This window comes from Trichechus manatus, unplaced genomic scaffold (assembly GCF_000243295.1).
Source record: "Trichechus manatus latirostris isolate Lorelei unplaced genomic scaffold, TriManLat1.0 scaffold00216, whole genome shotgun sequence".
Lineage (NCBI taxonomy): Eukaryota > Metazoa > Chordata > Mammalia > Sirenia > Trichechidae > Trichechus > Trichechus manatus.
This window is the reverse complement of record NW_004444152.1, coordinates 1459462-1476554: the sequence shown is the minus strand read 5'-3', so window position 1 is coordinate 1476554 and position 17093 is coordinate 1459462. Positions and strand designations below refer to the sequence as shown.

Below are 17093 nucleotides of genomic sequence, written 5' to 3'. Positions count from 1 at the left end.
ACATTAACCCAATTCCAAAATAACTACTAATTGCCCAGACCCTTCAGGTTTGAAATTTTGGGTCACCCCAAATGAAGCAGCCTTGAAAATCTTGTGGAGCAGTTCTATCCTGCATACATGGGGTTGCCATAAGTCAGAATCAACTCAAGAGCAACTGGATGTTAGTTTTTATGGTCTGTATTAGTGAGATGGCCACCAAATACACCATTGTTCCCTAGTTTTTTTCCTTACTCTGTCTTAAGCCCCTGACAATGGAATCCCCCAGATAAATCACCTCAACTAGGGCACCTGGAGCTCCTAACCATGTCACCAAAATAATGCCTGCATACTCCAACAATGACACCAAAATAGTCACCTGGACCCTCCCCTACTCCAGACAATGCCCATCCAAACTACTTATCTGTATTCTCCTGCACTTTGTCATCCTAAACTGTTACTCCAAATAGGATACCTGGACTCATGACAAAGTCACCCCCAAACTGGACTCTTGGACCTCCCGAAAATGTCACCTGTTTAAGCATGTAGACACCCATGGTCAATTTCACTTCTAACTTGCCACATGGAATCTACTAAGCAAAGTCACCCAAAATCAGCCATAGATTCACCCCAATGTTCACCTAAATCAGGTACTTAGATCTTCTAGAAATTATCTCACTCTGCTGACCCACCCCGTTCAACATCATCCCTAACGTAAGTGGAAACTATACATATGACACCTCTCTTTGAGGAGGAATATATGTAACCTTGAAAAATATGTTTATACTTTAAGAAAGGAAATCTGGGTTGTTGTTGCTTTCTGTAAAATCCTTTTCCAACTCTGTTTGTTGAGCTGACTTTTATATAACTTGATGTTCCCTAAGATTCTGATCCCAAAGGAGGAAAATGTGTAAGCCTGGTACTAATAAGACTCGTTAGTGCTCACCTGTTGTGAAATGCCCATTAAATATCTCTTATGCTTTTGTCAGCCTCAGGCTTTCAAATATTGATTAGACAATTGCATAAATCATGAAGCAATGGCAAGGCAAAAATAAATGTGTTTAAAACTTTACCAGTTGATGTAAATTGTTGTTGTTGTTGTTATTGTGGGGTGGTGTTCAGTCAATTCCAACTCATAGTGACCCCATGTGATAGAGTAGAACAACCCCATAGAGTTTTCTTGGCTGTAGTCTATACGGAAGCAGATATCCAAGTCTTTCTCTCTCAGAGCCACTGGGTGGGTTTGAACCACCAACCTTTAGGTTAGCAGCTGAATGTTTAACCATTACACCACTAGGCCTCCTTTGATACAAATTAAGTAGCAGTAAATCTTTCTTTTGGAGCCCTGGTGGTGCAGCGGTTAAGAGTTCAGCTTCTAACCAAAAGGTCATTATGAGTCGAAATCGACTTGACGGCAACGGATTTGTTGTGTTTTTGTTTTTTTTTTTTAATCCTTCTTTTGGTTCAGACTTCATTCACTATTTTTATGTAACTGATGTGCAATAAAAAAGCACCTGTATTAATCATACAGTTTAATGAGCTGACATATGTACTACACTGTGTAATCACCACCTAGATCAAGACATGAAATATTTCCATAACCCCCAAAAGTTCCCTCATGCCCCTTTTCAGTCAATGTCCTCCATCCCCACTCACAGGAATACACTTTTAGTCACTGTAAATTATTTTGCCTGTTCCTACCAAACCATGACATTGGGTGTGCACAACGGCATTCTATATCCATGAAAATAGTGTGTATGGGATCAGGCTCAAGCAGCTCCCAAGGGCACAGGTGAATGTCCCAACAGGCGACTCAGACATCCAAGGCACCTGCTCCTCCTGCCTTTCCTTCAACCCTCATGGGGATCCTCTGAACTCTTTACATAGGAGGAGAAGCACAGGCCTAGTTTATGGATAGATCCACATGGTGTGCTGGTATCAGGCACCACAGAGATGTCCCTGAAAAGGTGATACAGGGAAATCCTTCCAGCAGGCAGAACTCTGGAGGTCCAACTTGTGGGGAGGGAGAGATGGCCCTAGGTCCATTTCTGCATGGATCCATGGTTGACCGTTGAGTCAATTCCAACTCAAGGTGACCCTACAGGACAGACTATAACTGCTTCATAGGGTTTCCAAGGAGCAGCTGGTGGATTTGAACTGTCGACTTTTTGGTTAATAGCCATAGCACTTAACCATTATGCCACCAAGGCTCCAGCTGGTCAAGGTCTCAGGAAAAAATAAAAGCATAAAATTGAAAATGAAGAGTCTGGGAAAAAATATGTGGATGGTCCTCTTGGCATAGAGTGTGAAGACATTCAATTCCCACACTAATGCCCACCAGAGTACATGCACTGAGGAGGAGGTTCTAGTATTTAGTGGACAGTGCCAGGCAGCTTCTATCTCCATCAGTGTTTGCTCAGTGGGCCTATGTGCAAAATGATCATGTTAGCAGGGATGGAGGCTATGCATGGTTACAACAAAATGGACTAACTCATCCCAAGGCTGACCTGGCTGTTGACTGTATTGAGTGCCCAATCCAACAAAGGCAGAGGCCAATGCCAAGTCTCTGTAACGACATCACTCAACAGCAGGACTATCTGGCCACCGGAGGTAGGGTGACTAAACAAGACATATGCCATCATGGAGGGGACAGAGCTTTATTCTTACAAGGATAAACACATACTGAGGGTTTCGATTTGACTTCCCTTTACTCAGTGCTTCTCTCAGCACTGACATATGGGGACTTAGAGAATGCCTTTCATTATTGCTACGGTATTCTACATAATATTTCTCCCAAACAGGGTATACATTTTAAGTCAAAGAAAGTGAGTCAATTAACTCATACCCAAGTCATTCACCATTTTTCTATGTGTCCCATTACACAGAGACAGTTAGCTTATCAGACAGGTGGAATGGCCCATACATGGCTTATTATGGCACCAGGTGGAAGACCATACCCTGCCATACAACAGGAGATGCTATACGTCTTAAACCAATGGCCCACCTATCATGCTACTTTCCCTACAGCCAGAATGCACAGGTGCAGGAAACAAGGGAAGGAGATGGAAGTAGCCTCTCCAAATGTTATACCTAAAAGATCACTTAAAGAATTTTTGCTTCTTGTCCTATGGCTTTGGGCTTGGTGTGGGTGAAGAATCTCATCCATCAGTTGAAAGCCATGACTGCCTCCTAGCCATTTTTCCTTCCTTGTGCTGCTGAAACGACAGGCAAAGAAGAGGATCATTCTGCTGGCCAGGGCGACTGAACTTGATTCCCAGGGGCAAGTTGGGTTGCTGGATCAAGGAACACTATATTTGGAAGCCAGGGCGTTCACTGGAGGTAATATTTCCTTGGCCAGTGACCCTGTTCAGTGGAAACCCACAGAAATTCAATAAAGTCAAGACCACCAAAGACACACTTACCATAAGAATGACGTTTCGGATCACATCCACGCAACAAACACTGTCCAGTACTATGTTGGCAAGTGGTGAGAGAATATGGAATAGGTGGTAGAGGGCAGCTCTGATTACCACAACTATACACTCATCACGTTACCAACTTTGTTTTATCTTATTTTCCCTTCCACTTCCACAATCCATTTTCCTCCCGTTAAGCTATATGAAGAACTGGTGTTCTAACATTGTGGGGGTATGACCTCTTGGACATCACTACACAATGTTACAATGACTTGGTAACTGATAGGAATTGTGTCTTCTGTATTGAGGACATCAATTTTTCATCTGGACAAAGGAAAACGGTGGAGGCTGAGGAGGAAAGGTGTGGACTGCACTGGACATTTTCTGCTGCCTTCTGCAGATTCTCTCTCCTCCCCTTCTCCACCCTGCTCTGCACTGGGACTGGCAGACCTATGGCACTGCACCATGGGATCTCCTGCCTTCTGGCATCCAGCTGAGCTCAGCCAACGGGAAGCCCCAAGAGGAGACCAGAGGGATGTTATTGAGTGAGGTGGTGATGTTTATTCCCCCAGTTCCCTCTGTATAGTGTCATTGTGGGCTGGACATATTTTTCAGCTTGAGGTCAGAGGTTTTGTTAGGAAGCCCTCCTTAAACAGCTGTCTCTCTCTCTTTCTCTCTCTCTCTCTGTCTCTGTCTCTCTCTCTCTCTCTCTTTTTGCAGGGTCCAGCAATGGATCCTTCTTCTCACACTTTCAGGTCTAGGAATGTTAACAGAGACCAGTGGTATCATCTCCAGGAACTAGTGTCCGCTCTTGTATTTCTCTGTATCACACACACACACACACACACACACACACTTTTGTCAATTATCCCAATACTAACCTCTACTCAAGTTACTTAGGCGGGGTGAGCTCCTTATTTGTGCAAGGGCTGCAGCACCCCAAAGGCTCTACTACCACCCAAGTTGAAATGGGGATGTGGGCCAGACCAGCAAAGTACAGGACCTGGGAAGATGAGTCTCTTGTTGGATACCCCTCCTCCCTCACACCAGATCTCTTGGTCTCCTGCCCTCCCCTGCACATAGAGAAACTCTATCAGTGGATGAAAAGACAACATCTTTATTATCAGACACACGTGACCACTTCTTGAATGTCCACTCTCCTACAGGACAAGTTCAGCTGTTCCCAGTGCCTCACAAATGTTGTTAAGAAGTGATAAAGTGGGTATGGGGATGATTCATGGAGGTGATGGGGAAATAATTAGGTATCCAAGGCCACTAGGTCACGAGGTCAGAGGGAATGTTAGCTTTGGAGGATCAGCAAAGGCTAAGAACCTTTGGAAATGGGGTCAAAAAGGAAGACAAAAAACCCCACACCAAAGGGCTAGAGACAGTCCCAGCCCCACCATCCAAGCCAGATAGGGGGCAGGGGCAACTCCACCTTTGGGTGCAGGCTCACCCTCAATGTTCTCATTCACAGAGAGGACCCCAATATTCTGGGTATTTTTCAACAAGGATTTGGCAGGTTTGGCCATGCAGCCCTGAATAGTCACTGTGGCGGAGAGCCCACCTAGAGGGTGAAGATAGAGTTACAGAGGATACGAAGTACAGCACACCTTAAACTCTCAGATTCAGAGTCTTAGCCCCAGCCCGCTCCTCCCTCAGACCCAGGAACCTGGGCCTTTGGCTCCCTCCCACTTCAGGACCAATGAAATCCCCTGCTTCTTTTTCCCTCAGGACCCAGGATTCCTTGCCCCAGCTCCCTCTCCCTCAGACCCAGGAATCAGGGTCTCCAGCCTCCTCCCATGTCAGGACATATGTCCAAGCCCCCAGCCCCCTCACCCTCAGGATGAGGTTTTCAGCACTCACCTCCTGTGAGCTGGATGTTGCCCTTATAACAATGAGTGCTGCCCATAGGGCATGTAATGACTTTGGGGTTCTGACAAGTTCCAAAGACATCCACACAGGCAGGACACCTCAGACTTCCAGGCGCAGGGGCAGCTGGAGAGCAGAGAGAGCATTGGAGGTGCACAGCTCTGCCCCCAGCTCTTGACACCTGACTTGAGCCCGAGTCTCTGTCTCTGGGCCCCCCATCTCTCCATGTAACCCAACCACCCTGCTGGATCTCATACCTGGTGAAGGGAGGACGTTTAGCAGGACACTGGAATTGTCAGCTCTGTTGCAACCATTGGAGGAGCAGACATGGTAGTAAGAGGCAACAAGCACTCCGGGGGGGCCCGAGTGTATGAAGGTAGCCGTAAAATCCTGTGTTCCAGAGGAGGCACAGCCTTTGTTCCCCACCAGGAGTGGTTTGTGTCCTGAGGGGGTGAGAGAGTGAAAGCTGGGGTGGAAGAGGGGGAGGCCCTGAGAGAAGCAGGGGCCAGGGAGCCAGACTGGGAATTCCAAGGTGCTCAGCAGGGTGAGTGCAAGTTCCCTGATTATAATAGGATAGGTCATGTTTATTGTAGGGTGCAGACTGGAGCAAGAGCCTGGGTCCAGCTCTGCCACCTCCCAGCTGTGCCCCCACAAGTAAGTCACTTACCACCTTTGTGCCCTGTTTCGTTGTATGGAATATGGAGAACATATTAATGCAATCATCACAGGTTTGCTGTGAGGATTGATTCAGATACACAAATAAATCATTTAGAAAAGTGCCTGGTACATGGTGAATGATATGTGAGTGTCTACCTACTCCCCCAAGTAAATCAACACCCATGGAAGCAGCTGTCAAGACATGAAACGACACATTGCATTGGGCAAAACTGCGGCAAAAGACCTCTTCAAAGAGTTAAAAAGCAAAGATGTCACTTTAAGAACTAAGGTGCCCCTGACCCTAGCCATGGTGTTTTCAATCGCTTCCTATACATGTGAAAGCTGGGCAATGAATAAAGAAGACCAAAGAGGAATTGATGCTTTTGAATTATGGTGTTGGCAAAGAATATTGAATATACCATGGACTGCCAAAAGAAGGAACAAATCTGTCTTGGAAGAAGTACAGCCAGAATGCTCCTTAGAAGCGAGGATGGTGAGACTTCGTCTCACATACTTTGGATATGTTATCAGGAGCGACCAGTCCCTGGAGAAGGACATCATGCTTGGTAAAGTAGAGGGTCAATGAAAAAGAGGAAGACCTTCCACGAGATGGATTGACACAGCGGCTGCAACAATGGGCTTAAGAATAACAACAGTTGTGAGGACTGCCTAGGCCCAGGCAGTGTTTTGTTCTGTTGTACTAGGGTGGCTGTGAGTTGGAGCCAGCTCGAAGGCACCTACCAACAACAACAACCTGCTCCCCTAGATATCTGCATAGCTCATTCCCTTACCTCTTTCAAGTTCTTGTTCAAATGTCACCTTCTCAGTAGTGCCTCCCCTGAACACCTATTTAAAAATTGCGGCCTTAACCTTTTTCCTAATCCTCCCTTTCCCTACTGGATTTCTCTACATATCTCTTACCTTCTACCTGTATTTCCTGATTTTTTTTCCTGTTTTCCCTGAAGCTCCAAAAGAGCAGACACGAATGGATCTGTAGTGCACCAGTGTGCTGCACCCAATGCTCAAAAAAAATAGTGCTCAAAACAACAGTGCTTGGCACCCAGTGCTCAGTCGATACTTATCAAATGCATAAAGTCATTAAGGTTGCTCTGCCAGCAGTGTCTTCAGCTCTTTTTGTAGATTATCACTTATATCCTCACGACCACCCAGCAAGGTAGGTACTACTATTGCCATCACTTTAACATGTTTTACACAAGGATAAACCAAGGCAGAGAAAATGGAAGAGTTAGTCCAGCCTCCAAGGCCCTGGTTCAGTGGTCAAAGTCTCATCTTCCATGCAGGAGATCTGAGTTTGATTCCCAGCTAATGCACCTCATGTACAGCCACTATCCATCTGCCAGTGGAGGCTTATCTGTTGCTATGATGCTGAATAGATTTCGGCGAAGCTTCCAGACTCACATGGACTAGGAAGAAAGGCCTGGATATCTACTTCTAAAAGTCAGCCAATGAAAATCCTATGGCTCACAATGGCCCAATCTACAACACATGTTGGGTATGGCACAAGGCTGGGCAGCATTTAGTTTCATTGTGCACTGGGACTGACTCAGCTACAGCTAACAAACCAACCAGGGCACGTGGAATTCCAGGCAGGGAGGAGACCTGGGCAGAAACTCAGGGGACAGAATGCAGGACAGGAATGTACAGGGCCCGGTCAGGTGTCTTGTCTTCCTGTCCAGCCCACATACCTGCATCAATGAGCAACAGTGTCTCCTGACACGCCTCCCCAGATGCACACATCTTGTTCCCAGACACAGTCCACTCGACAGGTTTCCGAGACACGTCTGGACCAAACTGCAACTTGTTCCCCGATTGACAGGTCAGAAAATCTGGGGAAGAGTTACCAAAGCATGCTTCATTCAGGGCATGAGTCATGTCTGTCCCTCCGGGTCCCATGCCTGGGAAAGTAAGTGCATTCTGGAGGTGACCTGGTTGCAGAGTCCCTCAATCTCAAACTTAGAAGGGATTTGGGCAGTCTAAGTCCACTCCCTCCCCCCTACCCATTTTTCACCCAGTTTCTGCATGAGCGCCTGCTGGGACCACCTCTCTCTACCTCTTCAGGAAAGCTGCTGCTCTCATTGGGTGTGAGATAGGTAGATTTTCCTTAGCCTGCACCAACCTCTATTTTCCTATCTGGCCTCAAGGTCCTCATCTGGAAAATGAAGATGGTAGCCTGAGCCGTCATTTGTAGACCGTTTATTTCTTTCAACTGAGAAATCCTATGTCCTAAAAAGAATTACCCAAATGCCTAGTGTATACTGAGTATTTACTAACGGCTAGGCTGTTGTAAGCGCTTTCCATGGATGAGCCCATTTAACCCTCCCAAGGAACCACCTTAGCTTGATTACCTCATCTGATTCTCACAGCAACCTCCAAAGTAGGTGGTGCTATTCTCATCGTCCCCATTTTCAAGATGGGGGAAGAGGAGGCACAGAAGTTGTTAAGTAGCTTGCCTAACGTCTCACAGCTAATAAGTGGCACAGGTGGGCTTGGAACTTAGGTATTCTGGCTCCTGGGAGTTACAGGGATGATCATCCTCAACTGTCTTGGCCAGTGTGGCCCTAGAGAATCTAATTTGAAAACCATGGGCCTAGAACTCCTCTAGGGGCAGTGGTGGTTCAGTGGTAGAGTTCTCCATGAAAGAGACCCAGGTCTGATTCTCAGCAATGCACCTCATGAACAGCCACAACCCATTTGTCAGTGGAGGGTTGCATGTTGCTAAGATGTTGAACAGGTTTCAGCACAGCTTCTAGAGTAAGACAGACTAGGACGAAAGGCCTAGCTACCTACTTCTGAAAATCAGCCAATGAAAACCCTGTGGAGCACAACAGCCCAATCCCCAGCTGATCATGGGGATGGCACAGTATCGGGCAGCGTTTCGTTCTGTTGTGCAAGGGGTTGCATGGGTCAGGAGCCAACTCAACAGCAGTAACAACAACAACAGACCTTCTCTTAAGACCATCACATGACCAGCCCGATGTGTCCCACGATGCAAGAACACCTGTGCTGAGGACTCAGCATCCATAAGGGTATGCAACCTTCACAACAGCCTCATGAAGGGATTCTGCTCATTTCTCCATTTCACAGATTACAAAACTGCGTCTCCTGCTCCCCCACTCCAAGCCTGTGACCCATTCTCCCTGCCCCAATCTCCCGATCTTGGTCAATGGAAGCTCCTTTCTTGCCATTGCTCAAGCCAAAAATGCTGCTGTCTTTCTTGACTGTCACCTTTCTCTTACACCCCATATTGCATCCATCAGGAAATCCTGTTCACTTAAGTTGCAAAGTATCTCTAGCACCTGACCACTTCTCATCACTTCTACTGCTTCTACCCCATCAGCTCTCACCTGCCTCCTTCTGGGTGTCCCTGTGTCACTTCCATGCCCCTTTTACTCTCTATTTTCTACCAAGAGGGATCCTTATAAAAGGTAAGTCAGTGCATGTCACGCTTCTGCTTAGTACCTTCCAACGGATTCCCATTTTCTCCAAGTAAGATATAATGTCCTTAAATGGCCTATAAGGCCCCACACAGTCTGGCCTATCCTATGACTCCATCTCAATTTCCTGCTCCACTCTCCCTCATTCACTCTGCTCCAGCCACACTGGTCTTCTGGCTTTTCCTTGAACATGACAGGCATATGCTCCCACCGTTGTCTAGAACCACTTGCCCCTGAGTTCTGCAAGGGCTGTTCCTTACTTCATTCAGGTCTCTGCTCTGATGCCACCCTCCCCAAGAGGCCCTCTCTGACTATCCCATCTAGAAGAACAGCACCCCCTCGATCATTCTCTGACCCTTTACCCCTAGTGTTTCTTCTTAGACTTATCATCACTTGATACAATACCAATTTATCTATATTTATTTGTTCACTGTCTACCTTCTCCAATAAGAATATAAGCTCCGTGCGGACAGGGATTTTTGTTTTGCTTTGTTTGTTCCCTGGTGTACCCTAGCATCGACAACAGTGCCTGGCAGTAGGAGGGACTCATTAAATAAATACTGTTATTGTTGTTGCTGTGTGCTATGGAGTTGATTCTGACTCATAGCAACCGCATATGACAGAGCAGAACTTCTCCCATAGGGTTTCCTAGGCTGTGAACTTTATGGGAGCAGATGGCCAGGTCTTTTCTCCCACAGAGCTGCTGGGTGGGCTCAAACTGCCAACCTTTTGGTTAACAGCCGAGTGCTTAACCATTGCACCACCAGTGCAATGTGGTCAATTAATATTTATTTATTATTTACTTATTAGTAAATATTAATAGACCACATTGGTGAAGGAGGCTCAAAGAAGGAGTGAAGATCAACAGTCCAGACTGGAACCCATATCTGAATCAGACATTAATCTCTTGATGGCCATGATCTCCCTGACTGTGCTGACCCATGGCTCTCACTGGAGTTCACTGTCTGCAGCATTGCTGTTATTGTTAGGTGCCATTGAGTCGGTTCCAACTAATAGCAACCCTATGTAAACAGAACCAAACACTGCCCTGTCCTGTGCCATCCTGACAGTCGTTGCTATGCATGAGCCTATTGTTGCTGACACTGTGTCAATCCATCTCATTGAGGGTCTTCCTCTTTTTCACTAATCCTCTGCAGGATAGGGGCCCAATTCCCCAGAGGAACAGTGAAGGTCTTTCAAGTTCCAATCCTTTGGTATTTCTTCAAGATGGGCTCTGCCATGACTGGGTGCTCTTGCACCCAGTGCTCTCCCATCCCCAAGCCTTTTGACAAGTTGTTCTTTCACTTTGGAATGCCCTTCTCTCCTCCACTTATTCTTTGACATCTTGTTGTATCTCTACCCTCTGACACCTTGTCTTGAGGATGTTCAATAAACGTTTGCTAAACTGCTGAACTGAACTGAACCAGAGAAGGCAAAACACCTTCTAAGATCTGGCTCCAACATTGAAGTTAACAAAATATGGATATGTATTAGGAATATTCATTTGTGGCATAATAGCTCTGTGACGTGTGGTGTATGTGTGACTTGGTGTGGGGGTATGTGAGTTGTGTGTGGAGTGTGTGGGGAGGCATTGTGTATATGTATGGGATGTTTAGTGAGTGTGCTGGGGTTGTGTGGGATTTTGTGGTATGTGATGAGAACCCTGGTGGCACAGTGGTTAAGTGCTCAGCTGCTAACTGAAAGGTCTGTAGTTTGAACCCACCAGCCACTCTGCAGAAGAAAGATGTGGCAGTCTGCTTCTGTAAAGGTTACAGCCTTGGAAACCCTATGGAGCAGTTCTACTTTGTCATTTTGTCAGATAGGGTTGCTATGAGTCAGAATCAACTCAAGGGCAACGGTTTTGTGTGTGTGTGTGGTATATGATGTGTGGTGTTGGTATGGTATATGTAGTATATGTGTTGTATATGAGTGAAGTGTGTGGGATTTTGTGGTGTGTTGTGGTACATATAGAGGACAGGTGTGTGTGCATATGGTATGTAATATGTGATCTGTGTGTGGTATGTTTGTGTAGCAATATGGTATGTGTGTTTGATGTATATGGTATGTGCTTATTGTGTGTGTAGCATGGTATGTAATGTGTGTGTTTTATGTATTATATGTTATGTGTGGTGTGTGTATCATGTGATGTGTGGTATGTGTGAGTTGCGTGTGCGTGTTGTGCATGTATTGTGTATGTGGTGTGTGGGTGGTGTGTGTGATTTGTGTTGTTTCTGATTTTTTTCTGAAATGTCTTCTGGATCGATAAACGTTACCTAGTCCCAGAGATGAGGGATCAGACTCTGTCCCTTCCTTCTCAATACCCCTCCATGGCTCCTCCTGGCCTTTGAGAGAAAATCCACCCACATGGCCTAGCTTTTGAAGGTGCCTAACAGACTACCAGGCCCTCCACCTACCTCTCCACCCCCCAACAATATCCATTCCCAAGACAGGCCAGGTCACTTCCTGCCTCCTTGGCCTTTTACCCACTGTCCTTTCTGCTTGGAATGGCTCTCCCTTTATCTTCCACACCCACCTCATCAACTTGAAAAGGTGTAATCATCCTCTGATCCCAGCTGCACCCCCTCCTCTTAACAAGGCCTTCTAAGGCAGAGCAGAGGAGCCCTCCTTGAGAGCAGCAGGCTTCCTCCCACTTCCAGGCTTTTGCACATGCTGTTCCCTCTGCCTGTTAATGTCCTTTTTTCTCTTCTATGAGTAAACTGTTGCTCATCTTTAAGACATGACCCACAGGTTACCTCCTCTGTGAAGCTCTCCTTCACCTCCACTCCAGGTCATCAGTATCTTCCTCCTCTGAGCTCCCCCCAGCCCCAAACCCCTTTCTCCTACAGCCCTAACCACCCAATTCATAACCATCTGAGTATGTTACATCTTCCCTTCCTAGTCTTGGAGACTCTTTAGGGCAGGGATCTGGTCTGACTCATTTGAGGTCTCCATGGGTGGCCTTGGAATCCTGCATGAACTCAAGTCAACAAACACACCCCGGGCACCCATTCCGAGCCAGATCTTGTACTGCACGACGCTGGAAACCTTGATGTCAATGACATCCTGGTCCTGTGCTCAAAAGGGGGTCCCAGTTTATCCAGGGAGACAGATCCAATCACGAACAGGAACGTCTGCTGAACTCACCCAGCGCCTGTCTTTGAGCTTCCTGGTGACATGGGCAGATGAGGAAACAGGCTCAAACAGAGAAGGCCCCTCTCCTATCCAACTATCCTGGATCCTTCCCCTCTCTTCCCCACCACAGCTTCCCTTTGCCTCATGGCCCTTCTTATTAAGACACTCCAGGACACTTTGGGTCTCTTGTGTAGATCCAGCTGCAATTAAGTGGGAACCCTCCTACTGTCCTCATTTGACTCCTGCCTTCCCTGTCACACATGAAGCACCCCAGATTTTGTCTTGATTTACTTTCCTATTCAACGAGGCCACTGGGGTGCTCCGGGATCATGGGTAGGCAGTGGATGAGGATGGTAGAGAGGCTGGGGATGGTCAAGGGAAAGTGGGAAACTCAAGGTTATCAGAGATCAGTGGTGTGGAGAAATAAAACCATCTGAAGCAACAAGTGGTTCCTGGAAAAATGACCTGCCAGGGTGAAGCCTGCCCATGCCCCTGCACTCACTTCCATTGTACCCAGTAAAGTCACCTGCAAAGCAAGCTGCCCTCCTGGCTCCCCTCCCACCAGGACTGGGCCCCAAACTTAGTTCACCTTGCCCCATTTAAAACTCCCACTGGTGGGCCCTTGTCCTATAGATCTGCCCCCAGACCACGCCCGCTTTCTCTCCCTCCCCCACCCATAGAATCCCCTCACTTTTCAAGTGCCAAGCGCTGGTGGCACAGTGATTAAGAGCTCAGCTGCTAACCAAAAGTTTGGCAGTTCGACTACATCAGCCGATAATTGGAAACCCTATGGGGCAGTTCTATCCTGTCCTACAGGGTCACTATAAGTCAGAATCCACTGGATGAAAATGGGTTTTTAGGCTGACTAATGGAGCCCTGGTGACATACTGGTTAAGAGCTACGGTTGCTAACCAAAAGGGCGGAGTTAGAATCCACCAGCGGCTCCTTGGAAACCCTATAGGGTAGTTCTACTCCATCCAATAAGGCCGCTATGAGTTGGAATTGAATCAACGGCAACGGGTTTGGTCTTTTTGTTGGGGTGAATAATAAACTTCTAAAGTATTGTAGTTGCTGGCTTTCATGTGATGGGTTTGAATGTCCCCTACTTTAACAAAGGACGCGCTGGTGGAGCAAACGGTCAAGTGCTCAGCTGCTAACCAAAAGGTTGGCAGTCCAAACCCATCCAGCAGATCTGCAGGAGAAAGACCTGGTGATCTTCTCCCGTAAAGGTTACAGCCTAGAAAACCCTATGGGGCAGTTCTACTCTGTCACGTGGAGTTGCTATCAGTCAGGATCGACTAGATGGCAAACGACAACAACAGCGTCACACCCCAAGGCTGCAGCACAGGGCAGGGCCTCTTCTCCTGGGTGTAAGACTCACCCTTAGGATTGCACTTCTCTCTCACCCTTATGGGCCCGATTTCCTGGGTCCCATTAAGCAGGTTGCAGCCTCCTTGGGCCATGCACCCTTGCACTCTCAGACTGGTGGAGATCCCTCCTGTGGAAAGGGGAAGAGAGGGAGAGAGGAAGAGTCAGACATTGAAGTTAGGACCATTCAAACCTCAGAGGGAAGCTAAGCTCCAGGAAGTCAGTCCCACCCTCCTTCTGGGACCCATGCTTTGGTTTACCCTTCCTCCCCCAGAGACTCACAACTTAGACTTCAGATCTCCCCACTGGGGACCTGCACCCTCAGGGACCCCAATGTCTCCAGCAACATACCTCCGTTGAGCAGGAGGATGCCATTGTAGCAATGCCTGAGCCCTGCTGGGCAGGGGAGCTCAGTCCCGCTTTCTTTGCATTCATCTCTTGACAAGCAGGTGGGGCACTGCGTGCCTTCTGGGGCTGGTGCAGCTGAGGAGGTGAGAGTGTGAGGGGGACTGAGGGGGATCTCAGTTTGGGTCAGATGCCTTCTCTCCACCACTCTTTTGCCGGACCCAAAGTAGACCTCCTGAATCTCCAGGAAAATCCCCCCTCCTTTTCTCTCACACAGGCCCAGAGTGTGGAAAACTAAAGATGCATGGTTAATGAGAGAGCAAGGGAGAGAGGGAAAAAGAGATCTGGGGAGAACTTGGGGCCTGAATGCAGAGGAGGTCAAGGCAGAGAGGTGGCACTGAGGTCCCAGATAGGGTGTGATGGGGGTGTGCAGGGCACAGGAGAGGCCTTCTGGGGTCAGACACAGGCAGGATTGTCAGGGCAGGGGTGGTGCTGGGGTCCCACATCTGGGTGTGGTGGGAGTGAACAGGGCAGAGGAGGGGGCTTCTGAGACCTCACACAGACACATTGGTCAGGGCAGGGAACAGGTGCCCTGGAAGGAACAAGTGCATGGCCTGCAAGTTCTACTAAATGGTCAAAGAAGACAAGACATTCACAAAATATTCCAAAAAGTAGAAAAACTGCAGAACACAGCCCTCCAAATGCGATTCATAAAGCTCACGTACTGTCCATAGCAATACCAGACAAGAATGGTGGGGGAAAGTTATAGGCTAGGCTCACTTAGGAAGAACAAAATGCAAAAAATAAAAAAATTTAAAAAAAAATAAAGTATTAGTGGGCCCAACCTAGCAGTACAGAAAAAAGGAGCATGCAAAATGCCCAGCTTACATCACAGCCAGTCTGAGGTCAGTTTCACATCAGAGAAGCAAGACACTTTACTGCTTTGGGGCCCTTAGAAGAAGCTGGGCTAGAGGAGTCCTGGGGGTGCATGAGTAGGGCAGGTGAAAGCCAGGGAGTGAGTGAACAAGCCAGGAGCAATCAAGGGAGAGATGGAGGGAGCCATGAGCAGGTGAGCAAGGGAGCTACTGTGTGAGCAATACAGTGGGCAAGCAGATGGAGTGGGGAGCCAGTGGGGGAGGGGTGAGTGAAAAAGGGAAAATGGGGAGAGAGCCAGGCACAGGGGAGAGACCATGGGGGGTGGGAGCTAGTGGTGAAGTGGCTAGTAGGGGAGGGTTTGGGGGGCAATGATTCTAAATAAGCAGCCCCTCTACACTCATCTCCACTCCCTCAGCCCTGTTGCTCCCTTTTGCCCTACAGCCCATTTTCCCTCCTCTGCTTCCTGCCTCCCTTACCTGTGGAGGATGGGGTCCAGAGGGGCACACTGTTGGCCAGGTCATTGCACAAGTTTGCCTTCCTGCACACATGGGTGTAGGAGATGATGGAGAGGCCCGGGCCGGCCCTGTGCTCCGTGACACGGGCCTCTTGGTCTTCAGCCTGAGTGCAACCCTTGGTGATCACTACATTCACCTGGGGTCCTAGGCAGGAGAAAGGAGGCTGACAGGCGGGCATGGATCAGGACTCCAGGGTCCTGGCATAGGGGAGAGAGGCTCCAGAGAAGGTGACTGGGCATTCCCTACTCCCTCGCTCCCAGTTGCTCCTGCTGGGGAGGGGAAGCAGCTCTGGTGATGGAGAAGGGGTCTCCTGAGTTCCTACACAGATGCCTGCAGGGCTGGGCAGGGGTGTTGGCCTGGAGGGCTGAGGACTGTGGCCCTTGGGCCTTCTCACCATTATGAATGAGCATCAGTGTGTCTTGGCAACCCCAGCCTTCCTCACAGTCTTCCTGGCCAGTAGTCCACCGGAGGGGAAGTTCAGTTGCATTATACACAGAGTTCAGTGTCCCCTTCTGGCAGGTCAGGGCCTGGATTCCTGGAATGGGAGAATCAAATCCATCTTAGCAGGGCTCCTCTACTCCTTTCTGAGGGAGATCCTCTAGCTACCGGCCTCTGGGAGTGGGTCCTCACTCATGGGACAGGGTGAGGGTGACCCCCAGGAGGGCCAGTAGGGTGACTGGACTCATGGCCAATCTGCAGCTAGAATGCTGGCACCTGCTCTTTCTCTTGGGAAATCACAGTTCTTTTATAACATATCATATCAAAGGCAGTCCAGGAAAGGGATAACTAAGTGCAGGCCTTGCTAAACAAAGTCCTAGCCCCTCCCTCTGAGTCTGCAACTGCTTGAAAGGCTTAGAATCTGGGGCCTCTTTGCCTCCCTCAGACACAGGAGTCCAGGTTCCCAGCCCACTCCTTCCTCAGACCTAGGAGTCCAGAAGCCTCCTTCTAAGACTCAGAAATCTGGAAATTCAGACTCCTAGCTTCTTCCTCCCTAGACCCAGAAATCTGGTCCCCCATACTCAATAATAATTAGAAACTGAGGCATCCTGGCCCCGGGCCATACCAGTCTACATCCCCAGTCCCCTGTCCTACTCAACCCACATACGTGGGTCCCCACCTCTGCCCTGTTTCAGGGTAGTTTAGGAAGGTGGTTTCCTCAGCTCTCATGGAACCCTGGTCACATTCTGGCCCCAGGTGGGGAAACGCCTGATTGCCTGTGAGGAAATCATGTGGTGGCATTGGCTGATACCTATATTCTCTCTGTCCCAATCTCTGTCCCCATTGACTTCCTCCTTCCCTTTTCTTTCTCTTTCTTTCCTGTACTGCTTTCCCTTTTATTCCTCTTTTCGAGCCTTTCTCTCACACTTTCTCTTCTTCTGCTCTCTCCCCTCACAGCACAACATAGGCCATAGGGTCACCACTTCTCTACCACTCTGGAAGGAGTTGGGGTATGCCATGGGGAGAGGAGGGTAGTAGAGACT

General features: G+C 48.3%; 1 protein-coding gene across 1 annotated transcript; it reads right to left on the bottom strand.

The window, feature by feature from the left end:
* Positions 1-4738: 4738 nt before the first annotated feature.
* Positions 4739-16298, bottom strand: LOC101341033 (CD177 antigen). Its single transcript, XM_023742774.1, has 9 exons — positions 16247-16298; positions 16007-16147; positions 15574-15756; positions 14228-14359; positions 13890-14006; positions 7628-7768; positions 5522-5707; positions 5259-5390; positions 4739-4959 (listed from the first exon to the last, which is right to left on the bottom strand). Exons 1-9 carry the CDS (start codon positions 16296-16298, stop codon positions 4739-4741), a joined length of 1305 nt encoding a protein of 434 aa, XP_023598542.1.
* Between the last annotated feature and the right edge of the window lie 795 nt (positions 16299-17093).

Bases quoted from the DNA above. Each gene is read 5' to 3' on its own strand.
- LOC101341033 (XM_023742774.1), bottom strand. From the start codon at position 16,298: ATGAGTCCAGTCACCCTACTGGCCCTCCTGGGGGTCACCCTCACCCTG. The intron at 15,757-16,006 runs GTGAGAAGGCCC...TCTCCTGCCTAG, and splicing joins ACTGATGCTCATTCATAATG to GACCCCAGGTGAATGTAGTG. The intron at 14,007-14,227 runs GTATGTTGCTGG...CCCTTTCCACAG, and splicing joins CATCCTCCTGCTCAACGGAG to GAGGGATCTCCACCAGTCTG.